General features: G+C 39.0%; 1 protein-coding gene across 1 annotated transcript in view; it reads right to left on the bottom strand.

Annotated features, from left to right (window-relative positions):
* The window catches only part of LOC116567309 (myomegalin-like), a 65,441-nt gene that overhangs the window by 3,723 nt on the left and 41,883 nt on the right, over positions 1-19,835 (bottom strand). Inside the window, exon 2 of the mRNA XM_032302294.1 lies at positions 1,547-1,627. Within this exon, the coding sequence (XP_032158185.1) occupies positions 1,547-1,627 (81 nt within the window). The remainder of the gene's footprint in view (positions 1-1,546; positions 1,628-19,835) is intronic.

Raw genomic sequence — 19,835 nt, 5'->3', positions numbered from 1 at the left:
TTTTCACAGGTCCCTACATTTTGCGGCTCAGCTATGTTCAGAAAGTGAAAGAACCCAAACACGGTGGGAGAAGAAGGGATGTCGTAGGACCTGCCCTGCCAGCCGCCACCACGGATAACAGGTCTTCCCCCGGGGACACTCCCCTAAGGACCCCCGTCCCAACTCAACTGTCCAGCTCCTGACTTTTAGGACTTGGGAACTGAGGGGGCAGAATGGCATTTGGGGCAGAAGCAATGAAGGAGGCTGCCACTCACTGTGCTGTCAGAAAGGGCAAGGCTGGGGGAGCTGGGCAGGGCCACTCATCAGAACATGGCAAGGAGGGAGGCCGACTTGTCCAGCATGTGCTGCAGGGCCTGGGCAGTGCTCCCAAGTTCATGGATGCCTTTGCTGCCAGGCACCTGGGAGAAGGGGGAGATTGCCCTGGGCACCAGACTGAGAGATCATTCTCTTCCCCCTGCTCCAGCTCTCCCAGCACAGGGCTCAGTTTTCCCTCATGAGTGAGGCACAGGCATGGGCCTGTTTGAACGTATGAAACCGTTTTTAAACCTGGAAGCCCTGGATCTCCACTTCAACAGTGACCTCCAATTTGTAAGAATCACTAGATTCTGACTTCTCTCATACTCTCTGTAAGCTCTTAGTCCTGCTCCATGATCTCAGGTCTAAGGCCCCTGATTTTTGCTTTGGCACCCCCATGCATATCTCTAAATTATACCTTCTGCTTCAACTGGGCTGAACCATTTGTAGCTCCAAGGACTATGATGCCATTCTCTTCACCTGGGATGCTATCCTCCACCACCCAGAGAAGCTGTGTATCTCACCAGTGGTTCCTCCAGGAGGCTGTGACTTTCCTTGCCTGGCCCAAGAACCCCTTCTGTGTTTGCATCCTCCCAACTCAGAGGATGGCTTCTGACACTGAGCCCAGACCCCCTGTTGTCCTTATTTACTTGGATATGTGGCCTTCTCTCTGGGGTGGAGGCTCTTGAAGACAGGGCTGTCCCTGCACATCCATGCACCTCCAGTGCCTCAAACAGCATAGCAGCTGGTACCTGGTCTCTGAACAGGGTAGCGCTCTGAGAAGGTGCACTGCCAGCTTCCCTGCCCTGCTCAGTCTGCCCAGAGAAATCCCATGGCTGCCAGGCTTCGCCCCTTCCATGACATGTGGCCCATGCAGATGCAAATCCTGAATTTCCAGCCACCTGATTAAGTGCTTTTACTCTGCCGATGGATGATCATGTGCCAGGGTGACTGGACCAGATAATAAGTGAGCAAAGGGTGCTCAGTAGAGCACGACACATAAGCCAATACTCAGCAAATCCCCTACAGATGAGGATGACAATTCTCTTCTGACTCTTCTGTGTTTCTTAGAGGAAACGTCAGTCAGGGCAGAGTGTATAGTGAAAACAGGAGATGGAGAAGAAAAGCCCAGCTGAGTGTAAGCAGAAGATGTAGAATCAGTTATGAGAGATAAGTAGCGGGAGAAGGAGCTAAGATCAGAAAGAAAAAGTACACAAGGAAAAGGAGCACTTAAGACCTACAGTGTGATTACCTCTGTGCCCTGAGTTTCAAGGCCAGGGAAGGTGCAGGCTGATCTCACAAGATCTGCTATCTTTTTGACCAGCAGTTTGCCCTCAGAATGGGAGAAGATATTTGCAAATGACAGTACAGACAAAAGATTGATATCCAGGATCTATAATGAACTCCTCAAACTCAACACACACAAAACAGACATGCATATCAAAAAATGGGCAGAAGATATGAACAGACACTTCTCCAATGAAGACATACAAATGGCTATTAGACACATGAAAAAATGTTCATCATCACTAGCCATCAGGGAGATTCAAATTAAAACTACATATGACCCTACCATTGCACTCCTGGGTATTTACCCCAAAGATACAGATGTAGTGAAAAGAAGGGCCATCTGTACCCCAATGTTTATAGCAGCAATGGCCACGGTCGTCAAACTGTGGAAAGAACCAAGATGCCCTTCAACGGATGAATGGATAAGGAAGATGTCCATATACACTATGGAGTATTATGCCTCCATCAGAAAGGACGAATACCCAACTTTTGTAGCAACATGGACGTGACTGGAAGAGATTATGCTGAGTGAAATAAGTCAAGCAGAGAGAGTCAAATATCATATGGTTTCACTTATTTGTGGAGCATAACAAATATCATGGAGGACAAGGGGTGTTAAAGAGAAGGGGGCTGGGGTAAATTGGAAGGGGAGGTGAATCATGAGAGACTATGGACTCTGAAAAACAATCTGAAGGTTTTGAAGTGGCGGGGGGGGTGGAAGGTTGGGGTACCAAGTGGTGGGTATTATAGAGGGCACGGATTGCATGGAGCACTGGGTGTTGTGAAAAAGTAATGAATACTGTTTTTCTCAAAATAAGTAAATAAATTTTTTTAAAAAACTACATTGAGATATCACCTTACACCAGTTAGAATGGCCAAAATTAACAAGACAGGAAACAATATGTGTTGGAGGGGATATGGAGAAAGGGGAACCCTCTTCCACTGTTGGTGGGAATGAAAGTTGGTGCAGCCACTTTGGAGAACAATGTGAAGATTCCTCAAGAAATTAAAAACAGAACTTCCCTATGACCCTGCCATTGCACTCCTGGGTATTTACCCCAAAGATACAGATGTAGTGAAAAGAAGGGCCATCTGTACCCCAATATTTATAGTAGCAATGGCCACGACCGCCAAACTGGAAAGAACCAAGATGCCCTTCAATGGATGAATGGATAAGGAAGATGTGGTCCATATACACTATGGAGTGTTATGCCTCCATCAGAAAGGACAAATACCCAACTTTTGTAGCAGCATGGACGGGACTGGAAGAGATTATGCTGAGTGAAATAAGTCAAGCAGAGAGTCAAATATCATATGGTTTCACTTATTTGTGGAGCATAACAAAAAGCATGGAGGACATGGGTAGTTAGAGAGAAGAGGGCTGGGGTAAATTGGAAGGGGAGGTGAATCATGAGAGACTATGGACTCTGAAAAACAATCTGAGGGGTTTGAAGTGGCAGGGGGTTGGGAGGTCGGGGTACCAGGTGGTGGGTATTATAGAGGGCACGGATTGCATGGAGCACTGGGTGTGGTGAAAAAATAATGGTACTGTTATGCTGAAAATAAATGAATGAAAAAAAATTTAAAAAGCATATAACAAGAAAAAATATATATATATATGCAAATAAGGGAAGAACCTTACCTAAAGGAACCCCAAGTGTAAGATTTATATACTATCAGGACAACACAAAAATACAGAAACAATGCTGGAAGAAGAAGATGGGAGAGTGGTTGCAAATTCTCAGTGTGGGCGAGGAAGGTTGTTTTGATTCTTCCTGGATGTTCTTGATATCTTTGTTAAAGGACTCAACTTTCCTAAGATAAAGGGGGATTAAAAATTCATTTACCTATAGGGGTAGCATTGATTGGGGAAAGGGGATTACCTTGACGTTTAACTCTATATGAATATTGGAAAATAAAAATATAAAAGGAATAAACTAGACAAAAGTAAACTAAAATTTAAAAAAAAGAATTTTAAAAAAGAAAAATGCAAAAGAAAAAGACAGGTGTACGTATCAAAAAGTTGAGGTTATAAGGTTATTATGGAATTTGATGTACTGGACATCTCGCTGTGATGGTAAATAGGTTAAAATTATCTATATTTAAAAAATGAGGGGCACCTGGGTGTCTCAGTGGTTTAAGCCGCTGCCTTTGGCTCAGGTCATGATCTCAGGGTCCTGGGATCGGGTCCAGCATCGGGCTCTCTGCTCGGCAGGGAGCCTGCTTCCCTCTCTCTCTCTCTCTCTGCCTGCCTCTCCATCTACTTGTGATTTCTCTCTGTCAAATAAATAAATAAAATCTTTAAAAAAAAAAATGAGCCAGTATAGTGGGAATGAATTAAAAATAAAAGCTGTCCTATGAAGTCATGGTGGTTGTTCTCTTGTAGTCTTTTTTTTTTTTTTTTTTTTTTCCTTTCCAGGTTGGTTTTCCGGGGAGTGGCCTGCCACGTGGGTTTTCAGTCAATGATGTTCTCTGAGTTAAGTCCTCCAGCCCTCCCTCAAGGAGGTAGGCTTAGAGGAAACTTTTTTTTCCAGGCTTTTGTACTCTGGAAGTGTTTATGTTTGTTCTGTTTTTTTTTTTCCTCTCTTGCCTTGACTACTTTTGATATTTTTTGTAGGTTTAGAGGAAAGCAAACTGCACCCTGACCTCCCTCTCAGAGAGGAGCCTCAGCCTGGCTGCAGAGCCCAAATAAATTCCCCCTTGGCCCCTGGCAGAGCAGGTTCCGAATCGCGGTCCCTGGGGACGCAGGATTTTTTGCTTGTACCCAAAATCATGGCAGCAGTGGCTGACTGGGCAGCTCCAGACCGCCAGAGAGGTTCCAAGCAAGATCGCACACTGAGATTTTCCCGCTGGCCCGGGCAGAGAGTGCTTGGTCTTTTGGCCTGAGGGCACCAGGCTGGTGCCTGTGCACACCTCTCTTAGGGGAGGGCTCGGGGCGCGACTTGGACTCTGATAGCATGGCACAGCACTCCCATGGGGACTGCAAAAAGGCTGTGCTTCTGCCATCTGGCGAGGCTCCTAGACCCTCATGGGAGCTGGACCCCACGTGCGCTCAGGTGCGCTGGTGGCTGGTGGCTCAGGGACCAAGACCTGGTATCTCTGCCACACTCTCTCTGGCTCTGTGCCAGGGGTGGCTGTCCTGGGTCTGGGGACTTAAGCCACTGTCTCTAGCCACCCCGATTCCCACAATTTCCCCCCCGGGATCCTTTGCTCTTTTTGAGTGCTTTCTACCAGACTCCAAGTTAATGCTGGTCCCAAATATAGGGCACTCTCATATTGGGATATTACTTTCCAATTGGTCGCCTCTGGTGGCTCCCTCCCCCTTTTGTTTATCTTCTGATATCAGTCCGATGTTCCCACTCTACTTTACCTGCCCACTGGTGACTTCGGCTCCTGTAGAGATCCAGACGTGTATAATTCTGATCTCTGGCTGATTTCGTGGGTGATTGGAGTTCTTTGGAAGGTAGTCAGCTCACTTTAGGGTACAGGTTGAAAGGGTGCCTCCTCCTACTTCCCCGCCATCTTGTCTCCCTCCCGGTGTTTAACTTTTTAATATATTTTCTTTTTTAGGTTTGTAAGCCAAGTCATTGTAGAGTATTTTCTGTTACTCTTTTCCCCCCAATGTTCTAAGATTCATTGCTTATGCCCCATTTTTGTTTTTGTTTTTATTTTAATTCCAGCATCGTTAGCACAGAGTGCTAGATTAGTTTCAGGTATACAATAGAGTGAGCAGTTCAGCAATTCTATACATCACTCAGTGCTCATAGTGATAAGTGTACTGTTCAGTCCCATTGCCTATTCCCCTGTACTCCCCCACCAACCTCCACTCTGGTCACCATCAGTTGGCTCTGTATAGTTTGTTTTTTGGTTTGTTTCTCTCTCTTTTTTTTTCCTTGTTCATTTTTTTTTTTTTTAATTCTTCCTGGGGGACATCTGGGTGGCTCAGTCAGTTAAGCATCTGCCTTCAGCTCAGCTCATGTTGCCTAGGTCCTGGGATCGAGTCCTGCATCATGCTCCTTGCTCAGCAGGGAGTCTTCTTCTCCTTCAGCCTGCTGCCCCCACTGCTTGTGCATGATCTCTCTCTCTCTCACACACACACAGACACACAAATAAATAAATAAAATTGTTTTTAAAAATTAAAATTATAATTTCTACCCATTGTGAGTTATATAGTATTTATCTTTCTCCAGTTTCTTTCACTTAACATTATATTCTCTAGCTCCATACATGCTATGCACATGGCAAGATTTCATTGTTTTTATGGCTGAATATTAATCCATTGTGTGTAATAAGTATGCACACACACACATATGTACACACACACATGCACACACATATACCTTCTTTATCCATTCATCTATCTGTGGACACTGGCTGCTTCCATTCCTTGACTATTGTAAATAAATGCTACAATAAACATGGGAGTGCATGTATCCTTTGAATTAGAATTTTCGTATTTTGGGAGTAAACACCCAATACTGTGATTACTGGATCATAAGGTAGTATTGTCTTTAACTTTGTATGGAACTTTCCACAGTGGCTGCACTATGAAGACTTGATTGTAGAGCAGGTGGATTTGATCATATTAATATTCTGGTTTGGCAGTGTAAGTTCAGACTCTGATTTCTTGGTAGTATAGGCCAAAAGTTAGTTCATTCGTTTGTTTGTTTTCCATAAGTGACAATTTAGTTTTTATTCTCTTACCCCTCCTAGAGAACCTTGACTTTGAGTGTGTATTAGCCTCCCTCATGGCTTCTTGATCAGTGACTGGAGCTCTGTCTCCTGTCACTTGGGGCAGCCTCAGGTGAATCTGTGTAGAAATCTCATTTGCAGTTCCATGGTATGTGCAGAGGTAAAACCATATTTTATAATTTTCTTCCATATTATCTATCACTGTAGGATCTTTTGGTAGAAAACGGTCTTATTCAGTTCACCATGCCATTGAGCATTCTGAAGAATAGGTTACAAATAGAATTTTCTGTTTCCCCACACAGAAAGATTTTTGTTCTAGATTTGGCTTTTTCTTTAAGTGGCTAGATTGCAAGTACTTAAGGCTTTGTGGGTCATACAGTCCTGTATCTACTCTGTAGTTATAGCATGAAAGCAGCCATAAATAATACACAAGATAACTGATTTAGGCTGTATTTCAATAAACCTTCACTTATAAAATCAGCGACTGGGCTAGATTTTTCCCATAGGTCATATTTTGCTGACCTCTGGCTAGGTGAAATTTTTATTCTGATTCTCTAAACAGAAATCAGGAATATATGGTTCTTTATAAGAACATATTAATTTACAAGAGTTTTTTTTTTAAATGTGTACAAGTCCAAATATATGCAAATGGTATAATAATGTCTGTGCATGAGTATATGGCTATGGGCAAGAGTGTGTCGGATGGGATTATGTACATGCTTCAGTGAATTCTTTTCTTCAGATTCTCTCTGTTCCTTTCCCTTTGCCCCTCCCCCCTTGAACTTCCCCTCCCTCTCCTTGAAACAAGTGAACCTTAAAAAATACATATTTATACATGTGTATATATGGTTATCTGTGTGTAGGGGTGTGTGTGTGTGTGTGTGTGTGTGTAATCAATTAGTAAATGCAACTGACCCATGTGGGCAAAGGCTAAACAATCACCTGCTAATGATGACGTAGTTTTATTTATAAAGGGAAAGAACCACTATTGACTAATATTAATCCCTCATAAATTTCTTCCATTTTAGACAGCCGTGAAACATATTTATTTTCTTTCTTTTTTTATTTTGTTATGTTATTCACCATAAAATACATGATTAGTTTTTGATGCAGTGTTCCAAGATTCCTTGTTTAAGTATAACACCCAGTGCTCTATGCAGTCTGCCTTCCTTAATACCCACCACCAGGCTTACCCCTCCCCCACCCCTCTTCCCTCTGAAACCCCTGGTTTGTTTCTCAGAGTACACAGTCTCTCATGTTTCATCTCCCTCCCCCAATTTACCCCAACTGACTTTATCTTTCCTTCTGCTAATGTCCTCTATTTTATTCCTTATGTTCCACAAGTAAGTGAAACTATATGATAATTGACTTTCTCTGCTTGACTTATTTCACTCAGCATAATCTCCTTAAATTTCATCCATGTTGATGCAGAAGTTGGGTATTCATCCTTTCTGATTGCCAAGCCATTTTTTTCTTCCTTTTTTTTTTTCCAAATTTTTTTTTTTATTTATTTGACAGAGATCACAGGTAGGCAGAGACAGAGAGGGGGCAGGGGAAGCAGGCTCCGCACTGAGCAGAGAGCCCAATGTGAGGCTCCATCCCAGGACCCTGGGATCATGACCTGAGCTGAAGGCAGAGGCTTTAACCCACTGACCCACCCAGGCACCCCCATTTTTTTCTTTCTATGCACTGTCACCCAGCCAATGTTTTCTGGTCACCAGCTTCAAATTTATATACCCCAAATAAGGATTCCATATTTATGTTTTCCTTTTAAAGCTGGAGGTATTTTTCTATTTACATAAATTTGAAAACCTGTCATATTAGCCATTTAAGGGTCCAGATTAAAATCATGCTTTAAGAAGTGGGTCTGGGAGGGAAGGCTCAAAGGAAATAAAAGTCTTGAAAAAAATGGAAATGTTTAACCACAATCCCCCATCCTGTTCCTCTGTTCACCTACTAACTAATTCATCCTGATAAATGTTTATTTATTACTTATGCAATGCTAGACTCTATTTCAGAAGCAAAGATTAATAAAGGGAACAGAATAGACTCTACCATTTTGGAGCTTATATTCTAGTGGAAGAACTCAAACAAGGAAGTCCTACAGAACATGCACAATACAGTCCTATGATCATGAATGCTGTGGAACAATACAAATCAGGAAGGAGGATAAGGACTTTGTGTGGGGAAGGACAGGGGAGACAGGAGAACTCTATGTGTATTAGAACAAAAGCAGTGAAGAATGTTATGGGTTTGGGTTTCTTGGTGCTAACCTACAGAAACAGGACTAAGGAGTAAAACAAATTTGGACCTGATGGTCTCAAGGCTAATAATCATGTCCAAGACAAAAAGAACCCCTTTTTGTGAACAGTTGCTTGTCTGTTTATTCTCTTATCTTTTCCAGTAACTTGTGAGAGCTCATTTTTTTCTTCTGTTCAATCCTTGTTTAGTAGAATTTTCATGTCAATTCTTGGCCAGTAGAGGCCCCGTTGCACTACTTATTGGGAGCAATACTTTCTTTTCTTGACCTTTTCTGTATAATACACTGCTGTGAAGATTGCAGAAGGGGGTGAGATTTTGCACTAGTCGCTGACAATTTAGCCTGCCATAATTTTATAGATGGTGGCAGAACATAGAAGACTCCTGGGCCAGAGACAAAAAACTGTATTACTCCTGGCCTAGCAGGAAATACAATATGGGCAGGATGGGAGAGCGGCAAACCTGCTTTACCTCTTCCTCAAAAGGAGACATTATCTTGAACAACCTAGCAGAGAAATGTATCTGCCTCTACCTTGGAAAGAGACACTCGTTCTTCTAAAGCTGTTTTCTATATGAAACTTGGAAAAGGTAATTGAGAACAAAAGCTATCAACAGCTCTTCACAAGGTGTGTAGAATCACAAAAGACCTGTGGAGAATTGTTCCCCCACCAGCTTCTTAACTGATTGGCAACATTCCAAGTGACAAGACTTGCTGTCATCCTGGCTATCTTGTCTTCATCTCTGACCACTTCCTTGATTCTGTGGACTTTCCAAATCCAAGATTCTGTACCTCTTATTTTATAAAATGTAATTAAAATTATATTAAAATACAACCAACCTGCATCTTAGAGAAATTTGATGAAGCAGAAATTTGGTTTAAAATCTTGAAGCTTCTCCTATAATATTTTGGGGTATAATATGTTTTTATCTATTTTCATGCCATAAGGAAGAGTTGTGAAAAGTAATATATTTCCATGTGTTAATAATTGATAATGGATTGAATTAATTACCCCTGCCAGGACATTTGTGTTTTAAAAAGTCTATAGTCATAACCAAAGGAATGGTCATTATCTGTACTAGCAATAAAGGTTAATGGAAAAGTTGTTATCTTTTTCAAAAGATAGATAAGATGGATAGATAGATGGATCAGAAAGAGCCTTTGTGAACAATCTATGGAACTCCATCTAATTTAGAAAAGGACTTTATCATGGGAGTAGAGTGCGTGACCTTAGCTGCCAAAAGCAGGTGACCCAGACCTGCTTTATCCAGTGAAGCTCTGCTTTCTTTGTTGTGTGGTGGATCCCCACTACAGGTTTCTTTGAATTAAGAGCTTTCCAGCTCAAGAAAGGACAACAGCAGCAGCGGCAGCAGCAAAAATCATGAGAAGGTCACTGGTCTAATTTGTTGATGATTAAATGGAGCTGTCTATACTTGAGTTCTTGCCTCCTCTTGTGAGGAGGCAGTATTTGGAACAGATTATTTCTACCTTTGTTTCCTGTTAACCACAGGACTAAGTTTTAAAATCCAAACCTACCACATTAATAACTGGAAAAAATAACTAGCTTATGGTAATGCAGTAGCTCTATATTCTAGAGAACAAATGTTTGATGGAATGTGTAAAAACACTTAAAAATATTTAGATCACCTGGGGAAAACATGTCTTTCAATTTACTTAAGGGGCATTTACTGCTAATTTCTATTATCCATGTTCATAGAAGACACCTTTTCTTTCTGTTATATTTGGTGGGACAGAATGCAGTGTCCACGAATACTGGAAACTTGCTACAATCTAAGAATGCGACTTTGGATTTGTATAGTCAAGCCAAGTAGGATGTGCATAATTGGTGGAAATTTCCAGAAAAATTGGTTCTTCCTCCTATGATTGATTGTATTCCCAGGATATCCAATTATTTCAACTCAACAAGTTATACCAAAGACCTCTGTTCCGGTGACTCAATCATTAAAACTCCATGACAGAAAGATAGTTGATTATAAGATCCAGTAGAATTACTATTTCTCAGATTTAAAAAAAAAAAAAAAAAGCCCTTTTCTCCTTGGGTTTTGTTTTTCTTGTGGGGAAAAAAAAATAAAAAAGCACAGGCTTTCCTTTTATTCTCAACTCCCCCAAGTAATCATTTTTAAAGTTTAAAGCTAATTTTAATTTCAATTTGGTTATTACCCTTAAGGAGAAAGGAACTTTTAATAATTCCTTAAATAGCATCCATATTTTTAATGTATGTAGAAACAGAAGCAAAGTATTCCTGGTCTATAGTAAATTCTTCCTGGTCAGGCTCACTCCTCTGCCCTTTCAGGCATGTTTGCCATTAGTCTGCATGCTTATTTGCTAAACATGGAGTAATCAACTGTCTACTTTGGTTGACAGCATTGAGTCCTGTCTAGGGCTAGGCTGCCTCCCTCCAGGAGTTACATAAATAAATTCCTGTCACTTCTTCTACTGCCCATTAAACCTAGGAAATCAACATGCTTCTCTGCACATGTGGGCTCCCAAGAAGACGTGTCCTACGAATTGTCAAATAAATACTGCTTGATAACTGAGTCAGTTACAGTTTCAAGCATGTGAACTTGCTGTTCTGGACCACACCATAAGTGCAGAATGTTACTACAGTTTTAATGTGGATAGTAAAAAAAAAAAAAGAAAAAAAAACCACTACATACTCACAGGAATTCTTAAAAATGGGCTCCATTCTCCAAAAAGTAAATAGCCTTTTGCTTTTGTCTCATTGAGTCTTCTGACCATTTACTCTGCATATCTCTGTGATTGCTCTTCAAACAGTTGTAGTGAATTTATTTTAATTTTTTATTTCCTCTTATTGTCTATATTTTAGCCTTATATAGTATTGAAGTAATCAACTTGCAACTCTTCAGTCAGTTTTGGCATTTGTATCTGTCTAAAACTGTCTTTCAAAACATCTCTACTTTCAAATTTACTAGTTTAAAATTTATATATAAAAATATGTTCATTCAAAAATTTACTTCTCAATTTATAATGTTGTTCATTTGGGTTTCGTATTTTTTATCAGCACTTTGCCCAAGAGTACTTTTTTTTTTTATTAGATACTATGAATGATTGCTTTTTCCTAGTTTATATGTTTCTGGGTTTGTTTTTGTTTTTGTTTTCACTAAATAATTAATTTAAAAACTATGAAATAATCCAGACTTGGAAAAAAATTTGTAGCTTTAAATTCATATGTTAGGGAAAAAAAAAAAGAAAACTGAACTAATTTAGATATCTATTTTATATAGAGAGAAAGCAAACTGAAAAATTAAAATTAAAAATAAAAGTGGCAGTTAATGATATTGAAAACAACAAAAAGAACACACAAGTCAATTAAAAAGTAATTTTTCAAGATGACTAACGAAATTAAGAAACACAAAAGTAAAAATCACTATTTAAAAGATATGTTACTGTAAGGGCCTACTTAGGCAGAGGGAGCCATTTTGTTGTTTATGCAGTAAACTTAGATTGACCCTATGCGATAGACTTAGATTGACCCTGCCCCTCCCAGAGGAACTTACTTGCAAAGCCTAGATACAAGGGCAGGTCAGGCCAGGTGGAGACATCCAATCAGTGGAGCATGCATACTGTCTCCCTAGCTACCAGGGAGAATGGGCCCTGCCTTTTGGACGCCAATTCTGACCAAGGTGATAGGCTAGTTCAAATATCTACTAGGGTAAATGGTAATCTCATTGGCCACCTATGTGTAGCCAGGCTCAACCACATGGCCTTTGCTCTATAAAAGTTAGTCTGTGAGGCGGGGAAGGGTCTCCTCTTTGTTAGAGACAGCCCTGACTGGTCAGTTTGATTCTCAATGCTTGGCACAAAATAAAGCTTTGCTTGACCTTTGCTTTGTATCAGTCTCATTCCTTTGACCATGGACCCAACAGTTACTACCAATCACACATACTTAAAAAATGGGAAAATATTATAAATAACTTCCTGCTGATAATTTAAAAAAAAAAAGGGCCATGTACTGACAATTTCTAGGAAAATAGAGCTTATCAAAACTACATGAAGAAAATTTGAAATCTAATATTCCTTTAACTATGAAAGAAATATCCATAATTTCAAATTCTCCCTGAAAGGAAACTCTGGATTAAGGCAACTATTCTGAATAAGTAAATGAGTAAGTAATACCAATGTTTCATAAACTATTTCAGAGGATAAAACTTTAAGACAAACTTTTCAGGTCAACACAAATCTGAAAACTAAATACAATTCAAATACTCCCCAAGTTACTCCATATATTCAATGTGACAACAGCATTCCAAATTGTATTACAGTCTTATTGTAGAACTTGACAAGTGATTTTAACTTTATGTGAAACTTTGAAGGCCAAGGATAGACATGGGGAAATAGAAGATAAGGAAGATGTGCTTTACTGTGTATCCAAAGTTTTGAGAAGCTAGGATTTGGGGTCCTAAAAAAGAGAAAGAAACTGTTGGAACTCAAAAGAGTTTAGATGAAGCCCAGGACATGATTTAAAGGGGAAAAAAATAAATGGTATTATGAAACATTGGGAAAGAATTGTTCTTTTCAGTAAAGGGTGCTAGACCAATTGCATAACCTTGTGGAAGAAAATAAAGCTTGGTGTTCACCTTATATCACATACAAAATTCAATTACAACAGAAATCAATAGGTAAAATGCTAAATAATTAAACTCCAGGAGGTAAAAAAGGCCGATAGCTATCCAGTGGTCTGGTGATAGGCCAGATTTAATCAACAGGACATTCAAAAATAAGCACTAAACATAAAGGTAAAAACTGACAAATGGATCTATGTGTCGGAGATATATGCCAAACTATTTGGAACTGCATTGTTTATTAATCAAAATAGTAGAAACAACCCAAATTCCCCTTAGCAGCAGGATGCATACATAAACTGTGTTTTATTAATAGAATGGAATTCAGTAAATCATTAAAAATCAACAAACCACAGCTCCCTACAACAGAAATGGATCTCACAGATAAAAATTTGAATGCAAGAAGCCAGACCCAGACGTATACATCTTGTATGATATCATTTACATAAAACAAAATGAAAAACTAAGCAGTGGTGTTAAGGAACTTAAAGCTCTAAATAAGTGAAAAGGAATAAGTGTCAAAATATAGGTAACATTACATGAGAGTTTGAGAGGAATGATGGTACACGGGCTACATTCAGCCTCTTGACCTTTGTGTCTCAGTCAACCGCATGTTTACTTTGATATATGTCATTAGGCTTTAGAATTCTGTGTTCTTCATATATCTTATTACATGCAACTTGTAATGAGCTAAAAAAAAGAGAGCAGGAACAATGAGGAGAGAGAGGACAGAGAGGGAAGAGGGGAGAGTCTCCATGTTTCCTCAAGGTATCAGTATTTCTGAAAAACTTCTCTGAAATACATATGGTGTATTAATTTTGGTATATTTGAATTTGGGTTTCCAGGTCCTAACTAATTCTAGTTTATCTTTACCACTGTTCAGAAAAATCTAAAATCTGGATTACTAGTGTTATCTGTTAACAACTGAAGTCACAAAAAGGACACAGGTCATCAACATCAAACACGATATTTGCAGTTTTGTCTGGCTAGTAGCCTTTTTCACTTCAGAGAAGTCCACATTCCCTTGTTTGTTTCCCGAGGAACTCTTTTCAAAAGAGTCCTGGAGATATGAATTAAAATGTTACCAAGACGCACCCTGCGTACAAGAAGCACACTGTGTCATCAAAGGAAAATTCTGTCCAATCTGTCTCTGTCTCTGGACACAAATGAAATCAACTGATGACTACTTGATAGTACTTTAAGTGTTAATGTTTGACTTCATTATAATATTACATTATAGAATCCACAACAATTGCCTGAGATTTGATGCTTAATGACTATTAATATCTTATTCTATTTATTTTAAAGCTCATTTTAGATGAAAATCCTTCCTCAAAGGACGTAACACTGAAATGGAAGTCTGTTCTATAAATGCATAAAAATTATGCTATTCTGGCATTCATGTTGGAGGGCAAGGGCAATAGTCAGAATCTCGAGCTTGCCCTCCAGGATATGGAACACATTCTGACAATTCTATTTGTGTGTTCCCATATGTTAGTAGAAATTCCAGTATTTAAATAAAAATTTATATAATGGGGTCAATATAGGTAATAATTCCCTTGGAAATAAAAATTTACACATTTTCATACCCAATCAGTTTTCTGGTTGTGGTAAATGACTGCTTCGGCTTCACGTTTGTCAGGTGACCCTCATGGCTTTTCAAGCGATTTTTAAGAAGGCCAAGTTAGCAGCTTCATTCAAGTAGAAAAAGTGACCTTTAAAATCGGAAAACCTGAGCTTTCTAAAATCTAATAACAAGAGAAAAGATCTTCCCTGGAAGGGGAAGTTTAATTGTTATTTGACTAAGGTGCGTCCCAAAGTAGCAAAATATACTCATTTGTATTTAGTTCTCATGTTACCACAGTAAACAGAATCTGGCGGAGAGTTTCTAAGATCATAAAAATCCTGCAGTGCATTGAAAATTATTTTTTGTCTAGATTTTTAAAAGCTGTCTTTGCTCTTATTATTTGTGTTTTCTTGTTGCACTTGAGTGGCACGAGGTGTTCTGTACTACACAAAGTTTGGTCAACATTCTGGGCAGGCTACAGATGAAGATTTCCAGAACCTTTACTATGCTACTATTTCCGCTCTCCCAACCCTGCTCTCCCACTTGATTTAGAGCAATAGTTTCTCTAGCACCAGTGAAAAAGTGTTGAAATGGCAAGGAGAACATGTGAAACCTAACTGTAATTTCACACTAGCATTTTGCAACATATTTAGAGATGTTTAAAAATAGTTCACCTCTTCTTTCTATATGGTGATTACAGTCTTGTCTCTTCTGACCTAATGAAACTAATTTGGCTGAAACAAGGGAGCTGGTTGATACTTTTGGTGTTCATACTGATTGAAGAGTAAACAGAGGCTGGATTTCCCTCAGAATTTCTTCATTTTTCCAACTGTGGAGGAAGAAGAAAAGAAGACGACTGTGTATTTCTGAATTTGTATTAATCTCTTTAATCCAAATACACAGATCAATGACCATGAATATGTTTGTCTTTGAGAGCACATGATCATTCTGCTAATCAGCCTGGCGACTTGTTCTACTAATTAATTATAATACTTATAATTAATTTTACTAAATAGTAATAGACTAATAGACTTATTCTACTAATTCTCCTAACCTATTAGATTGTTCTACTAATCAGCTTGCACCATTTGTGCAACACGCATGTTCCAGTGACAGGTATGAGTTTCTATATCCCATCAATTCCATCTTTATATACTGCCTTTCACAGTCTCATAAGAATCTTCAGGAAATTTTCAAAAAAGAAATTCAGAAAGGCCTATCATCAAGTACCTTACTTTTTCCAACTTGGTAATGTACTGAAAACAGTTGTACCATGCTCAATAACTGTGAGTACTTAATACCATTAGTTATTTTTCAAAGCTTTATTTCTCCTGCTCTTAAAGCTCAAACAAGGGAAAGCCCACCCCGTGGCATATCAAATATATTATAAAGATATAAAGATGTATTTTTCTAAAGTAGTAGTTTTCTTCTTTTTCTTATAATTCTATTTCAATATTAGTTTTTTTTAATTTTTATTTTTTTAATTAGTTTTCAGTATACTAGAATTCATTGTGTATGCACCACACCCAGTGCTCCATGCAATACATGCCCTCCACAATACCCACCACCAAGCTGGCACAACTCCCCCCCCCCTCCCCCTTCAAAACCCTCAGATTGTTTTTCAGAGTCCATAGTCTCTCATGGTTCATCTCCCTCTCCAATTTCCATCAACTCCCTTCTCCCCTCCATCTCCCCATGTCCTCCATGTTATTTCTTATGCTCCACAAATAAGTGAAACCATATGATAAGTGACTCTCTCTGCTTGACTTATTTCACTCAGCAAAATCTCTTCCAGTCCCATCCATGTTGATACATAGTTAGGTATTCATCCTTTCTGATGGAGACATAATACTCTATAGTGTATATGGACTCCATTGCTGCTATAAACATTGGGGTACAGATGGACCTTCTTTTCACTATACGTGTATCTTTGGGGTAAATACCCAGTGGTGCAATTGCAGGGTCATTGGGAAGCTCTATTTTTAATTTCTTGAGGAATCTCCACTGTTCTCCAAAATGGCTGCACCAACTTTCATTGCCACCAACAGTGTAAGAGGGTTCCCCTTTCTCAACATCCTCTCCAGCACATGTTTTTTCCTGTCTTGTTGATTTTGGCCGCTCTAAATGGTTAAGGTGGTATCTCAATGTGGTTTTTATTTCAATCTCCTTGATGGCTAGTGATGATGAACATTTTTTCATGTGTCTGATAGCGATTTGTATGTCTTCATTGGAGAAGTGTCTATTCATGTCTTCTGCCCATTTTTTGACATGATTTTCTGTTTCGTGTGTGTTGAGTCTGAGAATTTCTTGATAGATCCTGGATATCAGCCTTTTGCCTGTACTGTCATTTGTAAGTATCTTCTCCCATTTCGTGGGTTTTGTTTTGTTAACTGTTTCTTTGCAGTGCCGAAGCTTGTGATCTTGATGAACTCCCAAAAGTTTATTTTCACTTTTATTTCCTTTGCCTTTGGAGACATATATTGAAAGAAGTTGCTGTGGCTGATATAGAAGAGGTTACTGCCTATGTTTTCCTCTAGGATTCTGAAGGATTCCTGTCTCATGTTGAGGTCTCTTATCCATCTTGAGTTTATCTTTGTGTACAGTGTAAGAGAATGGTCGAGTTTCATTCTTCTACATGTAGCTGTCCAATTTTCCCAGCACCCATTATTGAAGAGATGGTCTTTTTTCCACTGTATATTTTTTCTTGCTTTGTTGAAGATTATTTGACCATAGAGTTGAGGATCCATATCTGGGCTCTCCACTCTGTTCCACTGGTCTATGTGTCTGTTTTTATGCCAGTACTATGATGTCTTGGTGATCACAGCTTTGTAGGAAAGCTTGAAATCAGGCAATGTGATGCCCCCAGTTTTGTTTTTCTTTTTCTATATTTCCTTAGCAATTTTGGGGTCTCTTCTGATTCCATACAAATTTTAAGATTGTTTGCTTCAGGTCTTTGAAAAATGCCTGTGGAATTTTGATTGGAATGGCATTAAAAGTATAGATTGCTCTAGGCAGTATAGACATTTTAACAATGTTCATTCTTCTGATCCAAGAGCATGGAAGGGTCTTCCATCTTTTTGTGTCCTCTTCGATTTCTTTCATGAGTATTCTGTAGTTCCTCGAGTATAGATCCTTTACCTCTTTGGTTAGGTTTATTCCCAGGTACCTTACGGTTCTTGGTGCTATAATAAATGGAATTGATTCTCTAAATTCCCATTCTGTATTTTCATTGATAGCATATAAGAAAGCAACTGATTTCTGCACATTGACTTTGTATCCTGCCACATTACTGAATTGCTGTATGAATTCTAGTAGTTTGGGGGTGGAGACTTTTGGGTTTTCCATATAAAGTATCATGTCATCTGTGAAGAGAGAGAGTTTGACTTCTTCATTGCCAATTTGAATACCTTTCATTTCTCTGTGTTGTCTGATTGCTGTTGCTAGGACCTCTAATACTATGTTGAACAAGAGTGGTGAGAGTGGGCATCCTTGTCGTGTACCTGACCTCAACAGGAAGGCTGTGAGCTTTTTCCCATTGAGGATGATATTTGCTGTGGGTTTTTCATAGATATATTTTATGAAGTTGAGGAATAGTCCCTCTATCTTTATACTTTGAAGCATTTTAATTAGGAATGGATGCTGGATTTTGTCAAATGCTTTTTCTGAATCAATTGAGAGGACCCTGTTGTTCTTTTCTCTTCGCTTATTGATTTGTTCTATCACAGTGATTGATTTGTGAATGTTGAACCATCCTTGCAACCTAGGGATGAATCCCACCTGGTCATGGTGGATAATCCTTTTAATGTGCTGTTGGAACCTATTTGCTAGGATCTTGTTGAGAATCTTGGCATCCATATTCATAAGGGATATTGGTCTGAAATTCTCCTTTTTGGTGGGGTCTTTGCCTGGTTTGGGGATCAGGGTAATGCTGGTTTCACAAAAAGAGTCTGGAAGTTTGACTTCTGCTTCAATTTTTTGAAATAGCTTCAGGAGAATAGGTGTTATTTCTTCTTTGAATGTTTGGTGCAATTCCCCAGGGAAATCGTCAGTTCCTGGGCTCTTGTTTTTTGGGAGGTTTTTGATCACTGCTTGAATCTCATTACTAGACATTGGTCTATTTGGGTTGTCAGTTTCTTCCTGGTTCAATGTTGGAAGTTTACAGTTTTCCAGGGATGCATCCATTTCATCTAGGTTGCTTAACTTATTGGCATATAACTGTTGATAATAACTTCGATGATTGTTTCTACTTTCTTGGTGTTAGTTGTTACCTCTTCCTTTTCATTCATAATTTTATTAATTTGTGCCTTCTTTCTTTTCTTTTGGATCATTTTGGCCAATGGTTTATTGATCTTATTGATTCTTTCAAAAAAACCAGCTTCTAATTTCATTGATGTGTTCTACTCTATCTCTATTATCTATCTCATTGATCTCTGCTCTAATCTTCATTATTTCCCTTCTCATGTGTGGAGTTTCTTAATTTTTTGTTGATTCTCCTGTTATTTAAGGTGTAGAGACAGCTGATTGTCTTCTGGATTTTTCATTTCTTTTCCTTTTTCTTTTTTTCTTTTTCTTTTTCTTTTCTTTTTTTTTTTTTTTGAGGGAGGCTTGGATGTCTATGCATTTCCCCCATAGGACCACCTTTGCTGTATCCCATAGATTTTGGACTGAAGTGTCTTCATTCTCATTGGTTTCCATGAATTGTTTAAGTTATTCTTTGCTCTCCTGATTGTTCTGAGCATTCTTAAGCAAGGTGGTTTTTAGCTTCCAGGTGTTTGAATTCCTTCCAAACTTTTCCTTGTGGTTGAGCTTCAATTTCAAAGCATTGCAATCTGAGAATATGCAGGGAATAATCTCAATCTTTTGGTATCGGTTGAGCCCTGATTTGTGACTCAGTATGTGGTCTATTCTGGAGAAGGTTCCATGTGCACTTGAGAAGAATGAGTATTCTGTTGTTTTAGGGTGGAATGTTCTGTATATATGTATGAGGTCCATCTGGTCCAATGTGTCATTCAGTGCTCTTGTTTCTTTATTGATTTTCTGCTTGGATGATCTATTACTGAGAGTGGCATGTTAAGATCTCCTACTATTAATGTATTCATATCAATATGACTCTTTATCTCAATTAACAGTT

The sequence above is a fragment of the Mustela erminea genome, chromosome 10, assembly GCF_009829155.1.
Source record: "Mustela erminea isolate mMusErm1 chromosome 10, mMusErm1.Pri, whole genome shotgun sequence".
In the NCBI taxonomy this organism is placed as follows: domain Eukaryota; kingdom Metazoa; phylum Chordata; class Mammalia; order Carnivora; family Mustelidae; genus Mustela; species Mustela erminea.
Note: the sequence above shows the minus strand (reverse complement) of the source record. Positions and strands in the feature narration are given on the sequence as shown.